Source organism: Marmota monax, unplaced genomic scaffold, assembly GCF_021218885.2.
Source record: "Marmota monax isolate L192 unplaced genomic scaffold, Marmota_monax_Labrador192_F-V1.1 WCK01_AAM20220418_F8-fsc00108, whole genome shotgun sequence".
In the NCBI taxonomy this organism is placed as follows: domain Eukaryota; kingdom Metazoa; phylum Chordata; class Mammalia; order Rodentia; family Sciuridae; genus Marmota; species Marmota monax.
This window is the reverse complement of record NW_026694593.1, coordinates 5,768,492-5,787,782: the sequence shown is the minus strand read 5'-3', so window position 1 is coordinate 5,787,782 and position 19,291 is coordinate 5,768,492. Positions and strand designations below refer to the sequence as shown.

The following is a 19,291-nucleotide window of genomic DNA, read 5'->3' as shown; positions in this document are numbered from 1 at the left end:
AAGAGAAATCAAAGAAGAATCAAAGATAAATCTTCTATGTCTTTGTTTATTAGAGCTGCTGTTACAAAACACCAAACTGAATGGCTTAATTTACAGAAATTTGTTTTCTTCAGAAATTAGCAATCCTAAAGTCAAGGTTTTGAAGGATGGTTTCTCCTGAGGCTACTTATAGAGAGTTATCTTTTCCCTGTGTCTTCACAGTCTTTTTTTTCTGTTCCTCACTGAGATCTAATCTCTCTTTTTCCAAAGGCATAGACAGAGGTTTATTTAGGGAAGCAGATACTTATTCAAGAAGAAGAGGCTATCTCAAGAGAGACCCTTTAGGGTAAAGTAAGGAATATGCACTGAATGCTGGCAATCTCCAGAGGCAGAAATAGCCACCTAGTTTCTTTTTATAAGGACTCCAATTGTGTTGGATTAGGGCCCACTCTCTTGATCTCTTTTAACTTAAATTACCTTTTTAAAGATCCTATTTTCAGGGGGTGTGGTGGCTCACACCTGTAATCCCAGAACCTTGGGAGGCTGAGATGTGAAGATCACAAGTTTGAGGCTGGTCTCAGCAATTTAGCAATATTTTCAGCAACTAAAAACTTTTAAAAGGTAACATTTATTTGCTGTATTATAATTCTAATATCCATAGTCTCTGTAGGCCTAATTCTGCTATTTATGATTTTGCTCATTCTCATTCATGGTCCCTTGTTTCCTGTTATTTTGTGTTTTGGGCTTTTTATTGGTGAATTCATATTTGAAGAAACTTTATCTCTAAGGATTGATTATTTTGGGCAATGCTGAACCCAGCACCCCACACACAAGGCAAGTGCTCTGCCACTGAGCTACATCCCAGCCCTGTAAGGAATTTTTTAAGATTTGAATTAAAGGTGCATTTAAAAAAAAAAGAGAGGATTTATGTTTATTTCTCTGAAGTGCCTGGTGATACTACCAACCTATACTTTAAATTCTGGGATCTGGGAATGTAGCTTAGTGTTCCCTGTAGAGTGGCTTCCTAGCAAGCACAAAGCCCTAGATTCAATTCCCAGTACAAAAGAGTGAAATTTTTCTTTTTATTTAAGGTAGTATGAATTTAGGCCATAAGCTCATTAAAGGACTAGCTTGTGAACTGCTAGGGAAGGTCTTTCCCCCCCTGATTCGAAGGTAATATTGACATAGGGACATTTCTTTGCTGTCTCTCTTCTCACAGTGGGTATTTTCTGGTTTATTCTTTCATTGAGAGCCTGTAGGAATCCTTCCCTTATATAGAGGTGCCGCTGTTGACCGGTGACAAGTCCTGGCTTCCCCAATGTTGAAGAATAACACCAGAGAAGCACGCCGAGGCAAGGGCAGAGTAGAAATTAGAAGTTTATTAAAGGATTGCAGAAAAGACTTCTCCTGGAGGAAGAAGGGGACCCAAGAGATGGAATCCGTGGAAGTGCGGCTGTTTCCCATTTTTATAGTTCTTTCAGTGATGGCATGTAGGTGGGAAGGCCCGAGGGGTGGGACACAGGTGGGCCAAAGAAGTAATCTGGGCAGGAAGGACTTCTGAGTCAGCACCTTCAAGTTTGCTGGGGGCTGTTCATTAACACTTCTTTGGGATGGACTTTGGGCCTAGGGCTTTTCTGGGGACTTCATTAACATTCCAAGAGTTGCTCAACTTTTCCCGGAATTCATTCTCAACATGGCCTCCATTTTAGATCTCACTCGATATTAGACCCGATTTACCTAACTACACTGACTACCTAACTTTAAATCTGGCTTCAGAGGGATCCTGACTCAGCTACTTTTTACGCAGATTGTGTCCACTATCCCCTGTGAAACCGTTAAGGTTGAAGCTCTGTCACTGAGTATTTGGCAGATGTCTCTAGAATGATCACCAACATTTCAGCTTTACTTTTTTTTTTTTTTTTTGGTGGTGTTGGGGATTGAACCCAGGGGCACTTTACCACTGAGCTCCATACTCAGCCCTTTTATTTTTGAGACAGGTCTCCCTAAATTGCCAAAACTGACCTTGAACTTCCTCCTGCCTTGGCCTCTGGAGTAGCTAGGATTAAAGGTGTCTGATGTCATACATGCTTTATATTTTTGGCTTCATGCTTTTGTTTTTCATATAGTCAAGCTGGTGTTTTGTAGTAGAGTGCTTGTGTAGAGCATCTGGTCTGTTGTCTTGCTGGAAGTGGAAGTCGGTTACTTGTCACTATTCCGTCACTGTAGGTTCTGTGAGAGCACAGTCTCGCCTTCACTGCTGTCTTCCCAGCACCGTGGCCCTGTGCCTGGCACACAGAAAGGAATCAGTAAAACCTTCCAGAGCCAGACATGGTGGCCAACATCTGTGACCTCAGCAACTCAGGAGGGGAGACAAGGGGATCACAAGTTCAAAGCCAGCCTGGGCAACTGGGTCATACCCTGTCTCAAAATAAAATAAAAAACAAGGGTGGTTGTACAGCTATAAAGCACCAATCAAGAAATATGGAAAAGAAAAAAAAAGGAGCTGGGTGTATAGCTCAGTGGTAGGGTGTTCCTGGGCTAAATTAGTAGTTCCACACACAATTTTTTTTGTTTATTTTGAATGTATGAAGGGAAGAAAGTCAGGAGTTAGAAAGGCAAGAGGTTAAAATTCAGATAAAGACTAAAAAGAAGCCATTGTATTTGGAAATTAAAATATTTTGAGGGAGATTTAATATTGAAGCAAAAAGCTGAAAGAGTCAATAGTTGAATTGAATTAGGATAGAAAGTACAACATTTTTCTTTTTTTTTTTTTTTTGTAGTGGTGGGGGTTGAACCCAGGGTCTTATGCATAAAAGCACTCTACCAACTGAGCTATATCACCAGCCCAGAAAGTATAACTTTTTTTTTAGTACTGAGGATAGAATTCGGTAACCCTTTACCACTGAGCTACATCCCCAGTCCTATTTATTTTATTTTATTTTGAGACAGGGTCTCCCTAAGTTGCTGAGGGTCTTGCTAAGTTGCTGAGGCTGACCCTGAACTTGCGATCCTCCTGCTTCAGCACTTATCCACTCCCCCAAAGCTGCTGAAGGGTGGTTGAGTGGAAGACTTTTAGAATAAGGAGGAAAAAGGTTAAGGGATTGTAGGTTAAAGAGAATTGCCTTGTGGAATGAAAGAAATTACAAAGGAGAAGAGACAATTGATATGGTATAATACTGCAGAAGAGAGAGAAGAGCAAAGGATTGAGTTAAAAAGCCTTTGCAAAAAGATCCTTGTCTTTAGTCAGACAGGAAATTACATGTCATCAACAGATAAATGCTGGGGAATTTGGCACTTATCTATTTTCCTTTAGAGGTAGACTACAAGGTGGTCTACACAAGCCAGAGCTGGGACTAGAGAAAGATTCTTTTTTTTTTTTTTTTTAAATATTTATTTTATTTTTTTAGTTTTCAGTGGACACAACATCTTTGTTTGTATGTGGTGCTGAGGATCGAACCCGGGCCGCACGCATGCCAGGCGAGCGTGCTACCGCTTGAGCCACATCCCCAGCCCTAGAGAAAGTTTCTTAAGGAGCACATCTGTGGGAATTTCACAAGGCATCTGTCTCCCTTCCAGTTCCCTCTGGTAGCTAACTAACCATCTCCCATAAATCAGCAGTCAACAGCCAGAGTGATGAAAACCTGTCTTTATCCTTAATACCTAGTGCCTCAGAAACATTTCCTTTTATTGTTGTTGTCTGTTGTGCATGTTAGGCAAGTGTTCTACCCCTGACCTACATCCCCGACCCTGTAAAAAAATTTTTCAAAATTATGATACAGGGTCTCTTAATTGTCCAGGTTGGCTTTGATCTTGTGATCTTCCTGCTTCAGCCTTCCACCACACCCAGCTGATAAATAGTTCTTGAATGAATAAATAAGTATAAAGGTTACTGATCTAGGACTAGGGAGTGGTGAGGGACCAAAGAACAAAGGTAATTAAGGATGGAGTAAAAGTATCTTGAGACATTGTGGACTCTAGGGTAGATAGGGGAAGAAATGAAGCCAGAAAGAATGTGGCAGAATTGTCATTGACCCAAACAGGTGATATAAGAATGAGCTGGGCATGGTGGTGCACACCTATAATCCCAGTGACTCAGGAGGCTGAGGCTAGCCTCAGCAATTTATAGAGACCCTCAGTAACTTAATGTGACCCTGTCTCTACATACAAAAAATAAAATAAAAAAAGGACTGTGGATGTAGCTCAGTGGTAAAGTGCTCCTGAGTTCACTCCCCATTACCACAAAAACAAAAACTACCTGAGACGCTAAGGTAGGAGGACCTCAAATTCCAGGCCAGTGTTGGTAATTGAGTGACATTCTGTCTCAAAAATAAAAAAGGGGTGGGCTGGGGATATAGCTCAGTGGTAGAATATCCCTGGATTAAATCCCCAGTACTGCTTAAATTTTTTTTTTGATGATAGATAACTATATTTGTAGATAACAAGATCAAGAATGTGGAAGGATAATGAATATGTTGGATAGCAAAATCAGAATACAAGGAAATTTTAGCAGGCCAAGTCAAGATGTAGTTTAAATGGGTCAAATGAACTTTTTCTCTTTAACCTCCAGAACAAGGTTGAAAAGAAAAAAGTTCAAGAATATACATGAGATAAGGCATAATATGCTGTAAAAATTGCTTAGAAAAACCAACAGAAATATAGGCAAAGCAATTAAAACATAAAGAACATACAAGGAGCCAGGATTGTAAGTTCAAGACCAATCTTAGCAACTTAGTGAGAACCTGTTTCAAAGTAAAAAATAAAAAGGTCTGGGGATGGGGCTGAGGTTGTAGCTCAGTGGTAGAGTACTTGCCCAGCATGTGTGAGGGCACTGAGTTTGAGCCTCAGCATCTCATAAAAATAAATAAAATAAAGGTATTGTATCTGTCTACTACTTAAAAAAAGGCTGGGGAGGGGTTGGGGCTGGGGCTCAACAGTAGCACACTTGCCTGGCATGTGTGAGGCACTGGGTTTGATTTTCAACACCACATATAAAAAAATAAAATAAAGGTCTATCAACAACTAAAAAAATGTTTAAAAAAAAACAAAAAAGCTGAGGGCTGGGACTGTGGCTCAGTGGTAGAGCACTCACCTAGCCCATGTGAGGCCCTGGGTTCGATCCTCAGCACCCATAAAAATAAATAAATAAAATAAAGGTATTGTGTCCAACTACAACTAAAAAATAAATATAAAAAAAAAAAAAGGCTGGGGATATGGCTCAGTGGTTTAATCCCTGGTACTAAAATTAAAAAAAAAAAAATGCAAGTGACATATACTGCCAGGTTTCTGTTCTCGCAACTAAAAGGTTCAGGGGTCATTCCAGGTGAACCTGGCTCTGCGCAGAATAACCACACACGAGACACAAATACCTTTTTCTTTGGGGTCGCTGTGACGGCTCCTCTGACCTTAAGGGTCTGCAGGAAGAGAGAGAGCAAGAGCATGCGCTGACCCCTTTTATTGAGGAGAAGCTATTCAGATGAGGCAAGGGGTCAGGTTTCAGGGGGCTGAGTCTATTTTCATGATGTCCACTGTTGACTGACACCTGGGTAGGCCACACTCAAGGGCACAGTAAGAGAAGGGGACACATACAAGGCACATCCATGGACCATTCTACCCTAAACACAGCAAGGGGTTATATTACAAAGGAACAGATGAGTTAGCTCCACCCATGGGGCTGTAGCAAGGCAGTCCCTTGAACCCTAGAAGAGCAGGGCAGTCTAGCAGCATGGGTGCCTGACGCCACAACGCCCAACAGGGGAGTTAACTTAGTCATGTGTGAGGTTGGTCTCCCACAATATACATAAATTTACATACATATACACACATATACATATATTTATATATAATTGTGTGTGTGCATGTGTGTATTTAGTAACTTGTTCATCTTTCATAGGAGTAAAAATTTAAAAGACTGCTAACATCAAATGTTAACAAAGGCATGGGGGAAACACCTAGGGGTATAGTCTTACAAGGTTGTTGGGAATATAAATCACTTTAGGACAATTTGTAAGTATGCATTAATTTTTTAAAAATATTTATTTAGTTGTAGATGGACGCAATATCTGTATTTATTCATTTTTATGTGGTGCTGAGGATCCAACCCAGTACCTCACATGTGCAAGGCAGGCGCTCTACCACTGAGCTATAGTCCCAGCCCATGCATTAATTTTTTTTTTTAATATTTATTTTCTAGTTTTCGGCAGACATAACATCTTTGTTTGTATGTGGTGCTGAGGATCGAACCCGGGCCGCACGCATGCCAGGAGAGCACGCTACCGCTTGAGCCGCATCTTCAGCCCCCATGCATTAATTTACATTCCTTTTGACCCAGCAATTGAATCTTTCAATATTTACCCTAGAGAAATATTTCTACTTATCTGTAAGAGATATGAAGAATTTTCACTGAAACATAATAGGAAAAAGAATGAAAACAAGAAAACATTCTGTATATCCCAAAACAGAATGGTTAAACTGTGATACATCCCTACTATGAAATACTGTATATAATAATTATAAAGAAAAAAAGTAGCCAGACCTCATGGCGCAGGCCTGTAATCCCAATCCCAGCTACTCAGGAGGCTGATGCAGGATTTTTTTTTTTTTTTTTTTCTTTTCCTGAGGATTTAACCTAGGGCCTAGGGTTACTTTTCTACTGAACTACATTCCCAGTCCTTTTTTATTTTTTATTTTGAGACAGGGTCTTTCTACATTGCTGAGGCTGGCCTCAAACTTGCTTCTCCCTGCCTCAGCCACTGGAGTTTCTGAGATTATATTACCTTATTTAAAAAGTTTCAGGGCTGAGACTGTAGCTCAGTGGTAGAACACTTGCCTGGCACATGTGAAGCACTGGGTTCAATTCTCAGCACCACATGAAAATAAATATAGTTTAAAAAATTTTTTAAAATGTTTCATACAACTATATACTTCTGTAAGTATATAACTTCTTTTGGTTATGTATCTTTCCATATTTTCCATATTTATTTAATAAAGATACATAACCAAAAGGAAACAGTGTTTATCTCTGGAATGAAAGAAGGAAAGAGGGATTTTGGATAATAGCAAAGAAGGCTTTGACCTCTCCTGCAGGTTTCTGTTTTTCCCAATGCTGGGTTCTGAATCAGGTCTTGCACATTCTAAGCAAGTACTCTACCAATGAGCTATGTCCTCAGCTGTATTTTTTTTTTTTTTTTTTTTTTTTTTGGTACTAGGGATTGAATTCAGGCACTTGACCACTGAGCCGCATCCCTATTAGAGTCTGTAAACAAGTTAGGATATCGCCTGGCATTTTGCCAGAGGGAGTGGTTTGTGAAGTAATGCCAGGGAGCCATTAAGTGTGGAGATTCCTTATTGGTTGACTGATGTATCTAGTTTATGCTAATTAAGATAAGCTGTGCAAAATGTATAAATACCTCTGTTGTCCTACAATAAACGGCTCCTACTCCTGCTGTATCAATGTACACAAGTTGCTCGTCACCCCACGGTTATTTTGCCCAGCCAGCCGGGCTGCGGCACATCCCCAGCCCTGTTTTGTATTTTATTTAGAGACAAGTTCTCACTGAATTGCTTAGCACCTTGCACTGAGGCTGGCTTTGAATTTGGGATTATCCTGTTTTAGCCTCCCTAGCCATGGGGATTCTAGGTATGCATCACCAAGCCTGGCCATAGACCATTTTATTTTTATTTTGAGCAGGGTCTCACTAATTTGTTTAGGGCCTCACTAATTTGCTGAAGCTAGCCTCATGTGTCACCATGCCTGGTTCGTTCATATATTATTATGAAATCAAAACAATCCAAAATAATACCTATAGGCTGGGGGCAGTGGCACATAACTGTAATCCTAGCAATTTGAGAGGCTGAGACAGGAGGATATCAAGTTCAAGGAAAGCCTTGACAACTTAATAAGACCTGGTCTCAAAATTTAAAAGATATAAAAATAAAAGTGCCTATAGGTATGAAATTTCATGCCAATTTCCCCTGCACTCATGTATTTCCCTCATTCTATAGGATCATGGGCCAAGGGCCTGTTGTTCAAAATATACAGCTGGGCTTTTTGCATCACAATGTTTTTTTCCCCTCTTCAGTACTAAGGATTACACATGCTAGGCAAGTGCTCTACCACTGAGCTATACCCTCAGCCCTTTTTAGTTTTGTTTTGAGTCAGAGTCCCTCTAAATTTCTCAGGCTGGGTTTAAACTTGCAATCCTCAGCATCCTGAGTAGTTGGGATTACAGGCATATGCAACTACAAGTGGCTCAAGGTTTGTATTAGTTGTCAATTTTTGTTTGTTTATTTTGTGGTGCCAGGGATCAAACCTAGGGCTTTGCACATATTAGGCAAGCATTCTACCACTGAGCAACATCCCCAGCTAGTTGTCCGTTTACAGACAGAGGTTTATTTAGGAAAGAAGACACGTATTCAAGGGAGAATTCAGGCTATCTCAAGAGTGAGAAGCCCCTTGGAGGGTTGGGGTCCAATGTTTATAGAAGGCTGTATCAGGAGCCCCGGCTGGAGGTGGATCCAGGGTGGAGCTGCACAGTTTCATGCCACTTTTCCCTGTACTTGTGTATTTCCCTCAGTTTATAAGGGCATGGGTCAAGGGCCTGTTGCTCAACTGTGTTTTCTGCATCTTATTGGCTTATGAATGTTTTAAGATTCAGTATCTCTCTCTTTATCCTAAATCTCTATCTTACTACCTACCTGAAAAGTAGGTTCTTTTGTAAATGCTATCTTCACTTTTATACTCTTGAAATAGATGAGAAGGGTCAAGAGTTGTGGAACTGGTCCTTGGAAATTTGTTTTAGAATTATATCTTCCTTTGGAATTTCATATCTATTATATTTTGGTACCTTATCTGAAACATATAGTTTAAAATTTTATGTGATGCTAGGTGTGGTTATTACATGTATATAAAAAAGGGCTGGGGTGTACATGGACAAATATGGCATAATGCATCCCACTATTATGTATAATTATAATGCACCAACAGAAAAGTTTTGTTTAAAAAAAGGGCTCAGGGATAGCTCAGTGGCAGAGTGCTTCCTTGGCATATGTGAGGCCCTGATTTCCATCCCCAGACTGCCAAAGTATAAATAAATAAAGCTAAAATACTATGTGTAAAATGTCTTTTCTCATCCTTTTTACACCCTTTCCCATTCCTTATTTGCAGTTTATGTGATCTAGTCATATTTCATAGACAAGTCATAGAGTAGTCATCAAATTGGTTTGAAGGAGACTGACCATGCTCTACTTAGGGATAAAAATAGCCACAGGGGCTGGGCAGTAGAGCATTTGCCTAGCATGTGAAAGGCACTGGGTTCAATCCTCAGCACCACATAAAAATAAATAAATAAAAAATAAAGGTATTGTGTTCAACTACAATAGCCACATTAAGGTCTATAGCCCACTAAAATCCATTGCTTATGACTAGGATAAACTTAATTCTCTATAAAAATTGTACATTGTGGTATGGGGGAACAGCCATGGGTTTTAGAGTCTGTCATTAATCAGTGATTTTAGATAAATTATTTTTTCTGCCAAGCATGGTGGCTCATACCAGTAATCTAAGCTATTTATGAAGCTAAGGTAGGAGGACCTCAAGTTTGAGGTTAGCCTGGGAAACTTCAGAAGGCCCTGTCTCAAAATTTTAAAAAAGGACTGGCGTTGTAGCTCAGTAGTAGAGCGTCTCTGGGCTCAAACACTAGTGTGGAGAAAAAGATATTTTCTGAGCTTCATTAAATTTTTATAAAATAGTCTTTTTGTGTGTGTATGTGGTACTAGGGATTTAACCCAGGGGTCTATATCCCCAGCCCTGCTTTTTATTTTATTTTGATTCAGGGTCTCACTAAGTTTCAAAGGCTTTCAAATTGTGATCCTCCTGCCTCAGCTTTCTGAGTCACAAGGATTCCAGATGTGTGCTACTATGCCTGGCTTTATAAAATAATATTATCTTTATATTAGAAATGTATTTATTTATTTATTTGGTACTAGGGATTGAACCCAGGGGTGCTTAACCATGAGCCCACCTCCCCAACTTTTGCTGAGGCTGGCTTTGAACTCACAATCCTCCTGACTCTGCCTCCCAAGCTGCTGGGATTACAGGTGTGAGCCACTGTGCCCAGCTGGAAATTAAATTTTTTTTTTTTTTAGAATTTTTTCTGCAATGGACATAATACTATTTATTTATTTATTTATTTATTTGTGGCGCTGTACCACTGTACCACTGAGCTACAACAGCGGTCCCTGGAAATTTAATTTTTAATACCATAATTATTCTAGCCAGGCACAGTGTTACATGCCTATAATCCCAACAACTCAGGAGGCTGAGACAGGAGAATTTCCAATTCGAAGCCAGCATCGGCTTTAGTGAGGCCCTAAGCAACTTAGTGAGACCTTATCTCAAAAAAAAAAAAAAAAAAAAAAAGGTCTGAGGATGTAGCTCAGTGATTAAGCGCTCCTGGGTTCAATCCCTAGTACCAAAAGGGAAAAAAAAAATTAGATGGCTTTGATTACCACCATGCTTGCCCAAAATACAAGATGTTGTATTTTTATTTGTTTTTAGGGGGGTCAGAACCCTCAAAGGGCACACATAAATTCTGCAGTAGGAACAAGCCGCAGCCTGGGGCTTGTACACCAGTGTAGTCAGCGTCTGCGACAAGGGTCTACTGGAAGATGTTAGGAAAAGCCAAAGGCTACAGGGCATGGCAATGCACACCTATAATCCCAGCTGCCAGGAGGGAAGGGCTGAGACAGGAGGAGGTAAAATATACGAGTATCAACATCTATTTCTATGATAAATATGTGATGTTCTCAGACAGCAAATCTGGGCAATTTAAAGTTTTAAAAAAGGCTGTTGGGTGGGGAATGTAACTCAGTGGTACAGCGCCCCTGGGTTCAATCTCCAGTACCAAAAAAGAAAAGAAAAATTGGAAAGGTTCAGAGAGCATTCTGCTTCCTTCCTTCATCCTCTGCCATTTTAGCTAGGCAAGGATGATTTTGTGTCCTATATATTTTGTTCCCTGTGGTTTTCATCTCAGATTACATAGAGGACATTCTAGATTGTTTCCCTAAAACAATTTTCCAGCTTAACAGAACAAAGATAAAACAAAGCAACCAGCTTCTTGTACAATTCTGCTCTTCTGTCACTTAAATAGGATAAGGGACCCTCCTACTTTACTACTGTCAGAGAAGTATGGTCAAGATTTCTAAAATGGGAAACGCCTGTAATCCCATTCATTCCAGAGGCCAAGGAGGATTGCAAGTTTGAGGACAGCCTCAGCAATTTAGTGAGGTTCTAAGTAATTTAGCAAGATCCTGTCTCAAAAAATAAAAAGGAGCTGGGCATAGTGGGGCACACCTGTAATCCCAATGGCTAGGTAGGTTGAGGCAGGAGGATCACAAGTTCAAAGTCGGCCTCAGTAACTCAAGCAAGGTCCTAAGCAACTTAGGGAGCCTGTCTCAAAAAAAAAAAAAAAAAAAAAGTAAGAAAGAAAAAAGAACCAAATTCTTATTAAGCATCTGCTTTGCCAGCCACAACACATATTCCTTTTCACATATCTAGTTTCCTTCTTTCTTTCTTGGTTAGAAGATTGAAGCCAGGTGTGCTCTACCACTGAAGTACATCTCCAACCTTTTGCTTTGAGTCAGGGTATGTGCCAGGTGGGTATTAGGGACAACCCAGGAGCACTTTACCATTGAGTCATAGTCTCCTGAGTCTAGGGACCACAGGTGTGCACCACCATGCATGGCCCACATATCTAATTTCTTTACTTTTTCCGGTACTGGAGAATAAACCCAGGGGCACCTAACCACTGAGTCATATCCCTGATCCCCCATTTTTCTTTAATTATTATTTTTTATTTTGAGACAGGGTCTCATTAAGTTACTTGGAGTCTTACTAAGTTGCTGAGGCTGGCTTTTTAAAAAAAAATTTGTTTTTTTTTTTGGCTATACATAACAGTAGAATCTGTTTCATATATTTATACAAACATGAAATATATCTTATTCTAATTAGGACCCCAGTCTTGTGGATATACACAATATTGAGATTCACTGTGGTATATTCATATATATACATATGAAAATTATGTCAGATTTGAGGCTGGGTTTGAACTTGCAATCTTTCTGCCTTAGCCTCCTGAGCCACTTGGATTACAGGTGTGTGCCACCATGCCCAGCTAATGTATCTGATTTCATTTTTAACAAATTCTATATAAAGTTTATTTTGTCTTTATTCCCATATTACTTTTTTTTTTTTTTGGTACCGAGGATTGAACTCATGGGCACTTAACCACTGAGACACATCCCCAGCCTTTTTTTGTATTTTATTTAGAGACACGGTCTCACTGAGTTGCTTAGGGCCTAGCTAAATTGCTGAGTCTGGCTTTGAACTTGTGATCCTCCTGCCTCAGCCTCCTAAGCTGCTGGGATCACGGGTGAGCACCACTGCTCCATTTATAGATGAAGGGACTGAGGCTCAAAAACTTAAATAATTCTGGGCTGGGGATGTGGCTCAAGCGGTAGCACGCTCGCCTGGCATGCGTGCGGCCTGGGTTCGATCCTCAGCACCACATACAAACAAAGATGTTGTGTCCGCCGAAAACTAAAAAAAATAAATAAATATTTAAAAAAAATTCTAAAAAAAACTTAAATAATTCTGTTCTTAAACTGTGACTTCTGAGGCAAAGGAGATGTTTAATAGTATCATTGGTGGGTGGGAAGTGGCATCTGGGAGTAGGAGTGAGACCATAAAAATGAATAGAAGAGACAGGGAAATAGAAAATTAAGAAGGAGAAAAAAAAAAGGAAGGTCCTGGAAGAACTGCTGTTACTTCTAACCACTCAACTAAACAACTCTAGATGTGTTTAAATCTCTATAGCAACATCTGTTTTCTGTCTTTCTATGACAACACAGCTTGCATTGTTGTTTAATTTAGGCACTGGTGAGGACGGTGAGGATGAGTGTAGGCTAAGGGAAGTAAGTGGGACCACTGAGTTAAGTACAGAAAATCCCTTGGTATGTCCTCATTTATTGCAGCCCTCAGCACACCCTCAAGGTGGGGAAAGAATTCTTTTTTTTTTTTTTTTTTTTAAAGAGAGAATGAGAGAGGAGAGAGAGAGAGAGAGAGAAAGAGAATTTTAATATTTATTTATTTTTTTTTAGTTCTCGGCGGACACAACATCTTTGTTTGTATGTGGTGCTGAGGATCGAACCCGGGCCGCACGCATGCCAGGCGAGCGCGCTACCGCTTGAGCCACATCCCCAGCCCCAAGAATTCTTTTTTTTAATATATTTTTTAGTTGTAAATGGACCTTTTATTTATTTATATGTGGCGCTGAGGATCCAACCCAGGGCCTCACACATGCCAGGCAACTGCTCTACCACTGAGCCACAACTCCAGCTCTTTTTATTTATTTATTTATTTATTTTTGCAGTGCTAAAGATTGATTGCAGGGCCTCACACATGTCAAAAACTCTCCTATTGAGCACCCCAGTCCAGAAAGGGCTTTAAGGCCCTGATTCATAGCTAAGCTTTGCACATATTTTGTCTTATTTTTATCAGTTATGTAAATTCCTATCCAATTGGGGGATCCCCTTAGTGCAAGAGGGGAAGGGTAGAAGTTTTTGCTTCCCATTTTCACCCAGGTGCCACTTTCGGGGCCACTGAGGGTAGACAAAGGTTGGAGGATCCAATGCAAAGGTGCGGTAGCCCCAGGGGGAAAGGTGGGGAAGAGAAGCCAGGTACAAGGGTTCAGGAATAACAGGCAGTACTATAAGAACTAAATGGGTCCAGGCCTGAGTTAGAAGAGTCAGCTTTAGGTTCTCATTCCAGGGACTTTTTGTTTGTTTTTGTCATATTAGGTATCAAACCCAGGACCTTGGCATATGCTAGGCAAGCACTTTACCACTGACCCACATCTCCAGACCTCCTAGAGATTTTTGATTGCTCCAACAAAGCAACTCATGGGTAGAAGAAGACAGAGATGGTATTAAACATTCTGAAATGCATAGCACAGCCCCCACAACGAAGAATTACCTGGTTCAGAATGAGAAACCCAGGCAGGGGCACAGGCCTATAATCCCAGTGGCTCTAGAGGTGGAGGCAGGAGGATCCCAAGTTCAAAGCCAGCCTCAGAAACTTACCAGGCTCTGAGGAACTTAGCAAGACACCCCCCCAAAAAAAGGGGGGGGGCTGGGGATGTGGCTCAGTGGTTAAGTGCCCCTGGGTTCAATCTCTGGTACCAAAAAAAAAAAAAAAAGAAGAAAAGAAAAAGAAAGAAAGAAAGAGAAACCCTAAATTAAGAACAGACCAGGAGGTCAGGAGGCCTCTCCTTGGTCCACTGTAGAAGCACCAGTAAGGGGATACCAGTTGTCTACTTATTTCCCTGGCTCTGAGTTCCTCTCAGACTTCCAAAACAAGTATGAGGGTTTTAACAAAAATAATCTAAACTGGAGTCCAAATTTGCTTTGAAATTGGCTTCTACAAAGGGCCTTGGGTATAAGAAAAGCAAACTGCAGCAGATATGATTTCTAGATCTTGGTTTCACTATTTGTAAAACAAGTACATAGAACTCAATGATCTTTATGTTCCTTTAGTTACAAAACTCTGTACTTTGGGATATTTCTTTTCTTTCTTTTTTTAAGAGATAAGCCCAGGCTGATCTCAAATTCCTAGGCTCAAGGGATCCTCCTGCCTCAACGTTCCAAGTAACTGAGACTCCAGGCTTGTGCAACCATGCCCCTCGTGGATATTTTCTGTAACTAGCTGTACCTAGTATGGGTCAGTGGAAAAGGAAATGACTCAGAAATGCAATAGCAGCAGCTTGAGGATGACTCAGACTTCCCTAATTACACAAAACACTCCAGACACGGACATAAATGTCAAGCCAGGACTCATGATCACTGAATGATACCAGGACTTCCGTTTGTGATTCTGAGTAAGTGGTACAACATGGAGTGATTTTAGTAACAGTAAGTTGCTGTGCCAAAAAAATTCCCCTATAAATCTGCTGATATTTGAATTTCAAACATGAGAGTTTTGTATCTGGTTAAAAATGTAAATACTCTATAAATATTTGATGCTACTAATTGAGTTTGGGACTATACAGCAGGTAACTGGCACTACATCAAGAATGATGCTTGAGCCAGGCAGGGTGGTATATGCCTGTAATCCCAGCAACTCAGGCGGCTGAGGCAGGAGGATCGCAAGTTCAAAGCCAGCCTCAGCAATTTAGCAAGGCCCTAAGTAACTCAAGTGAGACCCTGTCTCTAAACAAAATACAAAATAGAGGATGTGGCTCAGTGGACAAGTGCTCCTGAGTTCCATTCCTTGTACTGCCCCTACCCCCAATGAATGATGCTTGAGAGCTGGGTGTGGTGGTGCATGCCTGTAATCCCAGCAGCTCGGGAGGCTGAGACAGGAGGATCATGAGTTCAAAGCTATTCTCAGCAAAAGCAAGGTGCTAAGAAACTCAGTGAGGCCCTGTCTCTAAATAAAATACGAAACAGGGCAGGGAATGTGACTCAGTGGTTGAGTGCCCTTGAGTTCAATCCCTAGTACCCAGAAAGAAAGAAAGAAAGAAAGAATGGTGTGTGAGCTGGGTGTGGTGGCATGCCCTTGTAATCCCACTGGTTTGGGAGGCTAATACAGGAGGATCACATGTTTGAGGCCAGCCATAGCAACTTAGTGAGACCCTAAGCATCTTAGTGAGACTACCTAAAAAAAAAAAGGCTGGGGATGTAGCTCAGAAATAAAGCCCCACCCAGGTTAAATCCCTAGTATAAAAAAAAGAAAGAATGATGTTTGTTGGCTGAGAGTGTGGCTCAGTGGCAGAGCACTTGATAAGCATGCACAAGTCCCTGGGCTTCCATTCCCAGCAACAACAAAAAATGAAACCCGTCTGTTCTTTAAAAACACTTTAAAAAAAGTCACTGCAGATGGAAGCTTGGGGGTGCTCTACCACTGAGCTATATTCCCAGCCCTCTTTATTTTTTTTTAATTTGTTCTAATTAGTTATATATAACAGCAGAATGCATTTTGGTTCATTGTACACAAATGGAGCACAGCTTTTCATTTCTCTAGTGGTATACAATGTAGAGTTGCACCATATGTACAGTCATACATGTACCTAGGGTAATAGTGTCCTCCTCATTCCACCATCTTTCCTATCCTCATGTCCCCTCCCCCGCTTTGCCCAATCAAAGTTCCTTTATTCTTCCCATGCCCCCCCATCCTGCCCTCTTTATTTTTTGAGATAGGGTTTTGCTAAGTTGCCCAACTGGCCTTGAACTTGTGATCCTCCTACCTCAGACTTGCAAGTAACTGGGATCACAGACATGTACCACTGAATGCAGAATGATGCTTATTGATGGTGTACTCCAGTTGTTAATATATGGATAATATGAGAAAAGTTCACACATTGTGTGAACCAAATTCTATTCAGTCCAGTATTTTCAATCTAAATATTATAATAAGTTTAATTACCAAGTTCATATTTTATTTTAATCTCTATTACCCATCCATGATAAATGTCTGAAAAGGTTTAAAAAAACTCTTACCTAAATACTAAGTGCCTCTGTCACTAAACTATAGTTCATTTATTATTATTGTTTTCTACTTAACTATCCAGTGTCTCTATCAATAAATTGAAGTTTATTCATTATTATTATTGTTTGTGGTGCCAGGGATTGAATCCAGGGCCTCATACATGCTAGGCAAGTATTCAACCACTGAGTCACACTCCCAGACCTTCATTCTTTTTTATCCCCATATTGGGGATTCAACTCAGGGGTGCTTTACCATTGAGTATATCCCCAGTCCTTTTCATTTTTTATTTTGAGACAGGGTATCTCTATGTTGCTGAGGTCTGTCTTGAACTTGGGATCCTCCTGCCTCAGTCTCCTGAGTTGGTGTGTGCCACTATTCCTGGCTACTGTATATTTAACTATAAAAAGAACATTAAAAATTATCACATGACTAATACATGGGAATATGAGACTCCTAGCTGCAATTCATACCAAAATGTTTCTTACCTGAAGAAGTCACCACCACAATGTGGTTATCAGTAGTTAATGCTGTCTCTCTTACTGTCATAATAACACTTGTTTTTTTCTTTTGCAGTACTGAGGATCAAATCTAGTGCCTTGCACATGGTAGGCAAGTGTATCACTGAGCTACATCCCCAGCCCAAGAAGACATTTTAACCTCTTACAGAGAAAGCCATCCCTTGGCTGATAATGTGAGCATTTGGCTCATGTAGAAGTTTCCCAAAAGGTAGACACAGCATTGCTTGGAGAGTGACAGTCTATGTTCTCTCATTAAAGGTTTTATTTTCCTGCTTATTTATCCATTGCTGCTGCCATCCAGACCCTGTTTAAAGAAGTCAAACTTTTTTATTTTTCTTCTTTACTTGGTACTGGGGATTGAACCTGGGATGCTTTACCACTGAGCTACATCCCAAACCCCCCCACTCCATCCCACTTTTTTTGAGATAGTGTCAAGTAGCTGAGGCTGCCTTCTAACTTTAAATCATTCTGCCTCCACCTCCTAAGTCAATGGGATGATACATGTGTGCCACGGTGATTAGCAAAGTCTTTATATTTTTTGAATGTTTACATATTAATCTGAACTATAAAGTTAGTGAACAATTCATTCCTCCCATAAATATTTATTGATCACTTATGTGCCAAACACCATTCTTTCTTTCCTTTTCTTCCTTTCTATCCCTTTCTCTCTCTCTCTCTTTCTTTCTTGCATATGCCATGCAAGTACTCTACCATCAAGTGACATCTCCACTTTCTTTTGAAAAATTTGAGACAAGTCTTATCAAGTTGTCAAGGCTGGCCTCTAACTTGCAATCATCCTTCCTCAGCCTTCTGAGTAGCTAGGATTCCAGGTTTGCACCACCATACCTGGCCAAACACCATTCCTCTTGTTGCTGACAATGCCACTGTGCCTGGCCCAAATTCCCATTTTTGATGCTGGGAATTTATCAATAAATACGACAAAGTTCTTATTCTAATGAAATGTTCATTCTTGGAAGAAAGTAATGAAGAAGAAAACAATGATTGTTTACCATATAACTGCAGCAGAAAGTGAAGGGGATAGGATGATTTGATAGCATTATCAGAATGGCATCTCCAAGGAAGCGTAGAGTCCTGAAAATGGTGAAGAGGCATGAATCTAGGGGAAGCACATTACAGGTAAAGGGAACACAAAATGTAAAGGCAGTATAAAGAACAAGTTCACTTTATCTATCTATCTATCTATTTATTTATTTATTTATATGAGGGATTGAACTCAGGGACACTCGACCACTGAGTCAGGGTCTTATTGAGTTGCTTAGGACCTCACTTTTGCTGAGGCTCGTTTTGAACTCATGATCCTACTGCCTCAGCCTCCCAAGCTGCTGGGATGACAGGCATGCACTACCGCATCTGGATAAGTTTCACTATATTTAAAGAGCAAGTGTGTTTTGAGCATAATGTGGCTATAGAGAAAGGAAATACAAAAAGAGCAGGGACCAAAGCACAAAAGATCTTACAGGCCATGCAAAGGAATTTATTTTCCCCAATATTTATTTATTTATTTATTTTTGTGTGTGTGGTTGGACATTTATTTTATTTATTTATTTTGACATGGTATTGAGAATTGAACCCAGTGCCTTGCACATGCTAAGCAAGTGCTCTACCACTGAGCTACAACCCTAGCCCCAGAAATTTGGCTTTATTTTGATTTTATCCCAAATAGACAGCCATCAGAAGGTGTTTTGTTATTGTTGTTTGGTGGTTTTTTTTTTTTGTTTTTTTTTTTTTTAAATATTTATTTATTTTTAAGTTTTCGGCAGGCACAACATCTTTGTTTGTATGTGGTGCTGAGGATCGAACCCGGGCCGCACGCATGCCAGGCAAGCGCGCTACCGCTTGAGCCACATCCCCAGCCCTGTTTGGTGGTTTTTGTGGTACTGGGGATGGAATCTAGGGCCTTGAGCACACTAAAGCAAGTACTCTACCACCATTAAGTCTTTTTTTTTTTAATATTATTTTTTAGGTGTAGATGGACACAATACAATGCCTTTATTTTTATGTGGTGCTGAGAATCGAACCCGGGTCCCGCCCGTGCTAGGTGAGCGGTGGAGCGCTCCACAGCTGAGCCACAATCCCAGCCCCCCACTTTTTTTTTAATCTGTTATCTATCATCTATCTAATTTATTTATTTGCTGTACTGGGGACTGAACTTAGGAGCACTCTTGTATTCAGCTATATCCACAGCTACTCTCCAGATGCCTTTTATTCATTTATTTGGAACTGGGGGCTGAAT

General features: G+C 40.4%; 1 protein-coding gene across 7 annotated transcripts in view; it reads right to left on the bottom strand.

Annotated features, from left to right (window-relative positions):
• Positions 1 to 1,338: 1,338 nt before the first annotated feature.
• Positions 1,339 to 19,291, bottom strand: part of Ensa (endosulfine alpha) — a 38,188-nt gene continuing 20,235 nt past the window's right edge. For 6 of the 7 annotated variants that reach the window (XR_009224675.1, XR_009224671.1, XR_009224673.1 and 3 more), the window contains one exon: positions 1,339 to 2,264. Coding sequence is in view for 1 of the 7 variants with exons in the window: in XM_046421629.2 (XP_046277585.1) it covers positions 2,231 to 2,264 (34 nt within the window). In the remaining 6 variants the exon portion in view is untranslated. Of the gene's footprint in view, positions 2,265 to 18,047; positions 18,130 to 19,291 lie in introns of all 7 variants that reach the window. The other variant, XR_009224674.1, reaches the window with a different exon arrangement.